The sequence below is a fragment of the Sinocyclocheilus rhinocerous genome, unplaced genomic scaffold (genome assembly GCF_001515625.1).
Source record: "Sinocyclocheilus rhinocerous isolate Xijiao unplaced genomic scaffold, SAMN03320098_v1.1 scaffold797, whole genome shotgun sequence".
Classification (NCBI taxonomy): domain Eukaryota; kingdom Metazoa; phylum Chordata; class Actinopteri; order Cypriniformes; family Cyprinidae; genus Sinocyclocheilus; species Sinocyclocheilus rhinocerous.
Window position 1 is genome coordinate 498,901 of NW_015632978.1, and position 11,081 is coordinate 509,981.

The following is an 11,081-nucleotide window of genomic DNA, read 5'->3' on the forward strand; positions in this document are numbered from 1 at the left end:
CTACAATACTACAGCGAGAATAAAAGTTACGTCTTCTTTCTTTGCGTGAACATTTGGGTGGCGTTATGCAAATCTTCCCACACAGTGACGTAGATATGTGGGGGCGTGTTAGAACGAGCCGTTTTAGGTAGGCGTGGCTGACTCTTAACTTTTATAAAGAATATCTCTTTGGATTTGAGACTTTAGTCTTTGCAACTTTACAGATCTTCTTTATGCACCAAGAGCTTGAAAAATTGAAATCGCATCATATGACCCCTTTAAAATGTTAATAATGTCAAATTCTGTACATTTTAACTTGTTTGTTCATTCATTTACTTTTTCCCCTAAGATTTGCTGAACATTGCTTTGTCTGTCATTGGTCTGTCAAACAAATAGTCCTGCCCCCAAAGTCATGCCATTGGTTGACTCAATGTTGCTGTGTTGGTTAGGCTGCTAAAAACAAACAGATCAATATTTTGTTAGCACAGCAGAGAAGATGTTTACACTATTCTGGGGAATAAACCTATAAATGTCTTTCTTATGGTTGTCTCTGCATATTAAACATCAAAAATATTACACACTTCAGCATAAAGTATCTTTTACCTTCAGACATGTCATATGAATCCTAGTTTGTGGCCGGATCAATCACCTCTTGCCGTTTGTTTTTATCGATCTGTGACCGTTTTATCAAAACCTGCGTGTTTCACATATTCTGAATACCGCTTTGCAGGCGGATAAATATTTCACCATTGACATAACAGTTAAAGCTAAGATGGCTATTATGATAAATCAGGCCGAGGCATGAAACCAGATCCCGATCAATCTTTGATATGCTGGCAGAGCCGGGCCAAATAGAGCTCCAGTCTCCCGCTGTGTATGATAAAATGTCCCATGACCTTTCCGCACCCTCTTAAGTCCATGTGTATGTTAGTGTGTGTGGTCTGCATACTAGATTTTAATGGAGACGTGTTTTTGTGTCTTTGCTGGTCATCTTGTTGATCAATATTGTCATGTTTTCTATTGTTGCTAATGTTATCCCGAATCTCTGTGTTGCTCTGTCTCAGACGCTCATGTGTATTCCTCCGGAGGGAGAGGCCGGTACAGAAATCCCTGTTAAGGTGCTAAACTGTGACACGATCACTCAGGTGAAGGACAAGCTGCTAGATGCTGTTTACAAAGGCATCCCGTACTCACAGCGCCCACAGGCCGACGACATGGACCTGGGTAAAGAACTCACCGCCTGTGTCTGATTCTGTCTATCTGTCTGTCTGTCTGTATTGCTGTGTCTGTCCGTCTATTGTTCTATCACTGTCTGTCTTTTGTTCATTATGTCTGTCTGTCTGTCTTTGTTTTTCTGTCTATCGTTCGTTTGTCTATCTTTCTATCATACTGTCTTTTGTTTTTCTGTCTATCGTTCGTTTGTCTATCTTTCTATCATACTGTCTGTCTTTTGTTCGTTCATTTTGTCTGTCTCTCGGTCTATCGTTCTGTTTGTCTGTCTACAGCATCATTCTATCTATCGTTCTTTGTCTCATTCTTTATGATTATGTCTATATCTATCTACCATTTTGTTTGTCTGTCTATTGTTTTGATCTATCTATCTGTCTGTCTGTCTGTTTGTCTGTCTGTCATTTGTTTGGTCTATCTAACTATCTGTCTGTCTGTCTGTCTGTCATTTGTTTGGTCTATATATCTATCTGTCTGTCATTTGTTTGGTCTATCTATCTATCTGTCTGTCATTTGTTTGGTCTATCTGTCTGTTTGTCTGTCTGTCTGTCATTTGTTTGGTCTATCTATCTGTCTGTCTGTCTGTCTATCATTTGTTTGGTCTATCTATCTGTCTGTCTGTCATTTCGTTTGGTCGGTCTGTCTGTCTGTGTCTGTCTGTCTAATTGTTTACCGTTGTGTCTGTCAATCCAATGCACTAGGCTTGACAAACTTTCTTTTTCTATTTGGTTAATATAATTCCACGCCACCTGAGTGACCTTTGTTAAAAAGTCAGTTTTTGACAGTTATTACATTTTGAAGAACGATTATGAAAACGATTTAGTTTTCTTAAGAAAAGCATGCACTTGTGAATTGTGCACAGTGCAAAGACCAGTAAATAGAGTCAGTTTTGACATTATGTTGACTATTAGAGAGAAAGTGCAGAAAACGTTGCATAAATGTTACCTTTGATACTCCAGAAACATCATCCAAGGCTATTGTGTTTACTGTTCTTCTCCAGAATGGCGGCAGGGTCGACTGACCAGAATCATCCTCCAAGATGAAGACGTCACCACAAAGATCGAGAGCGACTGGAAGAGATTGAACACACTGGCGCACTACCAGGTTAAACAACGTTTCCTGGCAGCTGCTCCGTTATGTTATGCAAATTTACAAATGCTTGTCGTGTGCTGTACAAAAATGGAGATGCTTTTTTTATAGTTCTCATTTTCGATCTCAGGTGACAGATGGGTCTTTGGTGGCTTTGGTTCAGAAGCAAGTATCCGCTTACAACATCGCCAACTCCTTCACGTTCACTCGCTCTCTCAGTCGATACGGTAAGCCTCAGTCTCTCAGATCGCTTTACGCCACACAATCCTCGGCTTTAGCCATGTTTGTTTAATATATCATTGATTCTTCCAGCATTTTGTGTCATGCCACATGCAGCATGTTTGGCTCAAATGGGAATCCAAGATCTTTTCACCAGCCATTCAATAAAATAATATACTGTAGGCTGTGTTTCAAAACCTAGTAAGCTAAACAGCCAATTTGGATATCATAGACATGCTCTCAATGTTTAAGATGTCTGACTAACTGTAAGAGGATCCATTTCAGTCATGATGATGTTTATTTAGACATCTATACTTGTAGACAGTAAACGCTGATTCGGCTCACTAGGCTTTGAGACACAGCTATTAGAAAGATAATGATTCAGAAACAGTTTAGATGTACAGACTAAGATATGTAAACTGCAATGCACTGTCAAGAAGCAGATTGAAGAACATGCTCATTTGGATTGTACTGTACATAGAGAGCCTGCTGAGGACGTCTAGTAGTCCAGACAGCCTTCGATCCAGGGCTCCCATGATCACACCTGACCAAGAGACGGGCACCAAACTCTGGCACCTGGTGAAGAACCATGAGCACGCAGACCAGCGGGAGGGAGATCGTGGGAGCAAGATGGTGTCTGAGATTTACCTCACACGCTTACTGGCTACCAAGGTACATAAACATCATTCTGCACAGGAAACGTATGTTTTTTAATGCAATAAACCACTCAAGGCTGTATGCTACAGTGTTTTACCATGGTTAAAAAATTATTTACTCACCCTAACATCAGCTGTTCAAGGATTGTTACAGGATTTATATTTTTATCACATTTGAAAATATATTCAAATAGAAAACAGTTATTTTAAATTGTAATTATAATATTACAATATTACTGTTTTTAGCGTATTTGTTATTAAATAAATACTTGGTGAGCCTTCATTCGAAAATATTTTTTTAAATCGTACCAACCTCAGGCTTTTGAATGGTAGTGTACCATTTTTGAAAATGGAGATTAATGCAGCCAAATTTCATCCGAATTGAAGATTATTAGTAAATAACTGAAATTTGGTCTGTTCGCACACAAAGAAAAGGCATGGTCATTATGAAATTGTCGTTGTATGACAAAAATGTGTAATTTTGTATTGTACTGAAAAAAATAAAAAGCACATAGCTTTAGAACAAGAATAATGTGAGTAAATAACGTAAAAAAAAGATTAGCAGTTAACTATTTGTACATTATAAAGCGGACTGCTAATAAAAAGTTGGAACAATCCATTTAATCATTCATTTAACTAAAATAATCATTTGACATCCATAACATTAAAGATTTAAAACACATAAATTGAAACCTCACAATTAGCATTTTTTTCAATAAAATGTGAATAGTGCCTCAAAACACCTGATGTGACTCCAAAGCATGTTGTAAACTCTCATGTGTCATGTTTTTAGGGCACACTGCAGAAGTTTGTGGACGATCTTTTTGAGACGGTGTTCAGTACGGCCCATCGCGGCAGCGCTCTCCCGCTGGCCATCAAATACATGTTTGATTTCCTGGATGAGCAAGCAGACAAGAGACAGATCACCGACCCGGACGTACGGCACACCTGGAAGAGCAACTGGTGAGATACCAAGCACTTCCTGCCTTTGACCTCATTTTCTGCAGCATCTGTTTGGATTGTTTTGAAGCCCTGCTGGGTTGCCAGTTCAGTTCCATTTGTTTCGGGAATGCAGCAATTGAAAAAATAATGTACTTTAGTGCGATTCAAGACAGACCACAATCACTAAAAAGCTTTTTGGACATAATCAGATTTTATTGTACTGTCTCTCTCTTTCTTTCTAAACCAGCCTTCCTCTGCGGTTTTGGGTCAACGTGATCAAAAACCCTCAGTTTGTCTTTGACATCCACAAGAACAGTATTACAGACGCCTGTCTGTCAGTGGTGGCTCAGACCTTCATGGACTCCTGCTCGACGTCTGAGCATCGCCTGGGCAAAGACTCTCCGTCAAACAAGCTCCTCTATGCTAAAGACATCCCGAACTACAAGAGCTGGGTGGAGAGGTACGGACACATGCCTCAAAATACCACGGACTTGATCTGATTGGTATAGCCTAGTAATTAAACACCTTGAAAGATTGTACTTTAGGTTCAAAACTTGCAAGGATACTGATTTTTTTGTTCACCCAAAAATGATAATTCTGTCATTATTTACTCACCTTCAAGTTGTTCCAAACCTGTGTGAGTTTCTTTCTTCTGTTGAACACACAAAAAAATATATATTTTGAAGAGTATTGGTAACCAAACAGTTGCTGGTAGCCATTGACTTCCATAGTATGGAAAAAAATACTATGGAGGTCAATGGCTACCATCAGCTGTTTTGTGAACCATCCCTTTAACCAGGGCTATTATAGTTAACTAAAACTAAAACAATAACAAACATTTTGCTACTTGAAATAAACCTTTAACTGATATAAAATATATTTAAAAATTTAAATATATACAACTTGTTTTTATTTCAGCTAGATGCCGAGGCAACATTTCTTATTTTCATCAAGTTGAGCTTTAATAAAATAACTAAAATTTTAATAAAAATTATTTTAAAAACAATATGGACATATTTAAAAAAATTTATTGAAAATGACAGAAACACACATTACTAAACTTTTTTAACTAAATAAAAACCGAAAATAAAAATGTAAAATATTAATAAAAACTATAATACTGTCTCGATACTAAAATATATCATGTAAGCAATAATAATAATGTACTTGCTTTAGTAGGTGCCAGTTATTAGTAATTTGCACTACAGTCTTTTACTAGGCAGCATAAACTGAAATTCATTAGTTTTCATTTTCTCTAGTAGATTAACTCCAAACTCTTCATTTACAATATGAAGTAGATGATTTTTAACGTGTGTGTGTGTGTGTGTGTTTTCAAGATATTACCGAGACATCAGCAAGATGCCAAGTATCAGCGATCAAGACATGGATGCCTATCTAGTAGAGCAGTCCCGTCTCCATGGCAATGAGTTCAACACACTGAGCGCGCTCAGTGAACTGTACTTCTACATCAACAAGTACAAGGAAGAGGTGAGACCTGGGACTCTATTTTACATCCCGTTCTAAACGTTACACGTTTACGCATACTGTTACCAGCATACTAGCATGCCAAGAGTCAAGTGTTTGGAGGGGTTTAAAGTATAAAGTGGTTGGTTTTTCAGTTTGTGAGATAAGCGTCATCTCTAATAAACTAGTATTCAGTCTGATATCAAACCAACAACACCCAATTTCAGATTTAAAAAAAAATAATAAGTATACTTATCAAATATGTATATATAAATATTTAATATTTATAATGTTATACAATAATAAGAATAATTCTATATTTAATATAAATATTCAAACGTGGTTATAGCATCACCAAACAAGTATTCAGTCAGATATAAAAGCAACAACACCCAATTTAATATTTTTAATTAATAAGTATACTTATTAAATATTTATATATACATATTTAATATTTAAAATTTATACAGTAATGAAAATATTGATATTTAATATAAATATTAAAATGTGATTATATATGTATTACATTTCAGCAAAAATGTGAATGCAATATACAGAGCTGGGTAGTAACTGATTACATGTAATCTGGATTATGTAATCAGATTCCAAAAATTAAGTACTTGTAATTAGATTAAATTACATTTTTATAATGTAATATAATGTTTAATGCACTTCATGATGTTAATAACAACAAATGGAATATATACTCTTTGTATTTTTATATCAATATGGTACAAGATTATCCCATTTAAATCAATGTGAAAAACGAGATATGTCAAAAGTAATCTAAATTTTAATCTAGAAGTAATCTAAAAGTAATCTAAAAGATTTTTTGTATGTATATAATGTGTGTATAAAGTATATAACATGTATGTATGAAGTAGAAATTGAGTAGTTTTGTAAAAAAAAACATTTGAATTCAGACTGTATATGCAGTAGGCACAACTTAAACAGTACTAATTTCAGGGATTCAGGGAAGCATTTAAATCAAAACGTTTGTAAGATCATGAGAAACATAAGCCCTGGTAGTGGTCGTGCAAATTGCTATAACGGTAGTTTAAAGATGCACATGAGATCTGAATTGAAATGCAAATGTTGTTTCAGTATTAGCGGTTTGATCTTGATGAATGTGCGGTGCCGTATCTGATGAGGTCATTTATCATTGTCATTATGAGCTCCAGTGAGCGTCCGCAAACTCTCACGCTCAGAACGATGTCGAATATTGAATTATTACATGGGTTCGGCCTTCAGTTAATGGCCTCTTCCTCTCTTCCCCTCTCTTCCTCCTCTCAGATTTTGACAGCCCTGGACAGAGACGGTTACTGTCGCAAACACAAGCTACGACACAAACTGGAACAAGCCATTAACCTGATGTCTGGCAGCAGCTGAGGGCGGTGACGGATTGGACGGGACGGGAGGGGAAGCGTTCAGGGGATTTGGGGGGAGGGTTGAAACTGAATTGATGGAGTCCGGCGGACCGACCCGTGTCAGAATATCCACGGCTTGTGCTAGCAGAAGGTGAGGCTAAAACACTGGACAATCAACTCTAAAGGAACCACAGCACAGCATACGAAGCCCAATGTTTTTCTGGACCAGAACCTGTACGCCCAAACGCCCGCACTCCCTAATGCCCAGACCGAACGCCGTTCATATCGGCCTGCCTAACAAACTATTCAACACGGACTACTGTGGATCAGATACATTCCAATGAGGAAAGGTGCACGTGCTCTTGCCTTGGAAGCCAAATTGCCAAGATAGTGCCATGGAAGAAAATATCTGACTTTCTGGGAGAGAAAAGCAGCAACATGTTTTAGTAATGCATTCGGCGGGTAATCTGAAAACAGTTCTTCATATCAACAGTTCTTCATAGAGACGCCTCAAAAACAATCACAATCGTGCGACGAGCTCCATTAACAGAAATGAAGATATTTATATCGGAATGAATCAATAATGGAGACCAAATGCATTATGGGTAGTGTTGAGGCTGGGCTGAATGGGAGGAACCTTCTCCTCCTCGTCTCGAAATTGCCATAGACCTATAAAAGCGCCTTTCTCTCGTTTTCGTTCTTTTTTTGTGATTACGGGGCCAAATGGACCTCTTCTTGTCAAGAGGTATGGATCAGCATCTTTTGAAGCTTGCCTTTTCGTTGCGTCCGGATATGACTCCCCGAACCCTTGCCGAAATGTACCCCAGGATGGGCGATCGTCCCTTGGGGGGGGGGGCATTTCTGCTCCCTTTGCTTTTTTGTACACCGCTGTGTTACTGTGAGGTTTGGAGTGTTTACTCGGATTCTGTGGTTCTTCTCCACGACTGCGTTGGCGAGGGCCGAGTTTTGTCCCTTGATGACAGGCATCTTTAATGTAGTAGATCCATCTAGAGCAATAACTCTCAGATTTACCTGCAAGCCATGAGTTTAAGTTCCCTGTGTGTTCAGATTCACCGTCCTGACTCTAAATTTTCAACGTTAGCAGTTGGCGAGTCGCGCTCTTTTTCATTTCCCTGTTGTTGTTCCGTCCAAATGGCAGCCAAAACGTGTTCACAATGCCAAGCACAACGAAGGGACGACTGTTCAACTCGGATTGTTTTCTCGCCGTTTCAGCAGGCCAATGCAATTTTTGACACGGAAGTCCGCAGCTAGACAAATCTCGTCCGTTCTTCAGTCGTCCCCCGTACAACCTTGTCAAGGTTCTTGCTTGATCGATTATAACGATTGTGTCGATTCTGTCTGTATACACAAACAACAAGGCCTTAAGTCATTTTCTCTTCTCTTTATCGGACTTTTCTCATCTCCGTGGCGGTGGCGTCGCCCTCTGCTGCCACGGAGGTGAACTGCAAACCGTTATATTCCAGGTACTCGAATTGTGATACGTCCGTGAATTTCAAAGTACTCTCAGCTGTTTTCTATTCCTTGCTATATGTGGTTCTGAGTTCTGCTCTGTCTAGTTGCGTATCGATTGTGTTTTTGTGTTGCGTAAAATCACCGAGAATGTACAGCATGAATAACTGAGCATATCTTGCAAAAATCTTTGCCTCATTATACATGTTCCAGTTTTAGACACAAAATACCTTCAGACGATCACAGCCAGGACAACAGGGAGAACTATTTGCTTTCAACATCGTCTTTAAAATGTAAAAAACCTACTTCACCAAGGTCAGTTCGAGCAAACAAACACCCATCGTAATGTGGGATCATTAAAACAGTAGGGAAATCCATCGGGGCCTTATTAATTGAGTTTGAATGAAAATATTCAATGACCATCAAAGTGAATCACGTACCTTTGAATACATCTTACGTCGATAGATTTTGCCCTTTCTTACCCTGTGGTATTGGATTTGCTAATAACTACTAATCGTTATTGCCTTAATTTGGCTACAAAAGAACAACTTTTGGTTTAGGAACTCTAGACCTCATCCCGCAGGGTCATGGTTTGAAAACTTGTGCATTTCAACAGCATAATGTATCTGGATATTTTAAACTCTCACTGAATGTAATTAAACCTGCCTTCAAATTTGCCGCATGGATTTGGATGGGATAACAAGATTCCCCGTTCATCATCAAAAGCCAAATTTTTGTTGTTGGAATTGTGAAGGCAGGATGTTTTGAACTAAATGTGGGGCTCATTAACATATGAAAAAGTTGCAGGATGATAATTAAGCAGAATCTTTTTGAACATTGGTTTGTTTTTCTGTTGGGGGAATGGGGTCAGCTCATGAATCTGGATCCGTTATGGCATTTCAACCTCTTGCAACACGATACATCAGGAATTACTGCCTGTTTGCCAAAGCTGCATCGTCAGCAATGCAGGTGCGAACCCAATATCCGACGTCTGGAACGAACCACTTTGAGAAATGAAACGCAATCATAAATCTACGTTAAAAAAGCTGAAAACTAAACATCAGTGGTTGAAATTTTTTGATTTAGCACCTCTTGGTTGAAACCACGCCGTCAGGTTTACATCTGATTTTCTATACTGTGAGTAAAGCCAAACGTACTGTGGGGGAAGTGGACTTAGCTTGGTCGCGTACATACTGCCTGTAAGATAACTCTGACTATCGTTAAGTGCAACTGCCCACCGGGGTGTTTTTAGGTAGACTGGTGAAGACAGAGCTAACACTAACGACGCCTCGGCCGATAGCCATATATCAGAAATCGCCCGTTTCGTTTCGTACAGCAGAACTCAGAGCCAAATGAGGCGCTTTGCAGTTTGTTTTCGTCGTGTGGTGAAACGGCATACTCTTAAAAGCACCTGTAACTTGTGAGGAACGGAGCGGAGTGAGTGGAAAAATAACTGTGGTGTTTTTTCAGTAGATACAGTAGAAGAAAATGTCTGTTTTAGATCCATAACTACATTTCAGTCAATGTTCTAGTTATAAAAGAAGAAGAAAAAGAAAAAAACATTTTGTCTCAGATGAATTAATTCTAATTTATTTGTCGGTTTGTCTCTTTATCCCAAATGTTTTAATCAATTTTATTGTAACAGACTTGTTTACAGTGTCAGAAATATATGGAGTTTATTAACGTGTCTGGAGAGCTTTGTGACTGACTGGTTGATTGGATGACTGGTTAATGGGCAACTGCTATGCCTAGTCCTTAATTCTATATAAATATATAAATATATTTTGTATAATTATTGGACTGAAATGTTTTTTTGTTTTTGTTTAAATTATTGTTTTAATTCCGTTTTAATTCGTTAAGTAGTTTGAGGGAGTCGTGAGAAAGAGTCTAAAACTCTGGCTGCAATGAAGTGTTTTGTATATATTTGCACCTTTTTTTTTTTACTCTGTGCGAGGTTTTTGAAAGATTGGATTCTACCGTAATGTTCAAAGGACAAGCATGGTGTTTTTTTTTTTTGCTAATTAAAAGATATGTGGATGATGCTGTATATTTCTTGAATGTTTTTTTTTCCACAATTGTTTTTTGTATATATAATCATCTGCAAGGACTATTTTGTCTCAAGAGCTTGATGTTTTCATTCAAATAAAGACAAGTGTCTCAGTGAAACCTACGCACTTCTGGACTCGGATAAACGATAGTTTGAGCTTTTTGAATATGTACACTGCAAGAACACAAAAAACAAATATGACTAATTATTTTGTGCATTGTTTTATTTTCTTACAAACCATTTTGCAATTGGAAAGGCAGTTATGTTAGATTGCACCCAATTGCGTTTGCCATCACCTGCAGACATGTATATCCGAACAGAGGAATATAGATGGAAAACGGCACATTTCAGTACGCTGTGTGCTAATCAGACACAGCATGACACTTTCCCAGTGACAAGTTATTTTTCTGTCCACAATGAAAGCTAAATTGCTGCACGATGCAGCAAAATCACAGCCAATCAGAACATATTCATGTATTTGTATTCGTGAAAACCATGATCTACCGTTTAAAAGTTTGTGGTAGGATTTTATTAATACTTTTATTGAGCAAGGACACATTAAAGGGTTAGTTCACGCAAAAATGAAAATTCTGTCATTAATTACCCACCCTCATGTCGTTT

The 11,081-nt window shown here is 38.0% G+C and overlaps 1 protein-coding gene across 1 annotated transcript in view; it reads left to right on the forward strand.

Annotated features, from left to right (window-relative positions):
- LOC107743094 (plexin A3-like) overlaps positions 1 to 10,369 on the forward strand; it is a 182,559-nt gene extending 172,190 nt beyond the window's left edge. The window contains exons 24-31 of the mRNA XM_016556207.1: positions 1,044 to 1,203; positions 2,207 to 2,310; positions 2,426 to 2,522; positions 2,996 to 3,186; positions 3,964 to 4,133; positions 4,360 to 4,572; positions 5,450 to 5,600; positions 6,870 to 10,369. Coding sequence (XP_016411693.1) covers positions 1,044 to 1,203; positions 2,207 to 2,310; positions 2,426 to 2,522; positions 2,996 to 3,186; positions 3,964 to 4,133; positions 4,360 to 4,572; positions 5,450 to 5,600; positions 6,870 to 6,965 — 1,182 coding nt within the window. The 3' untranslated portion in view covers positions 6,966 to 10,369. The remainder of the gene's footprint in view (positions 1 to 1,043; positions 1,204 to 2,206; positions 2,311 to 2,425; positions 2,523 to 2,995; positions 3,187 to 3,963; positions 4,134 to 4,359; positions 4,573 to 5,449; positions 5,601 to 6,869) is intronic.
- The last annotated feature ends 712 nt before the right edge of the window (positions 10,370 to 11,081 follow it).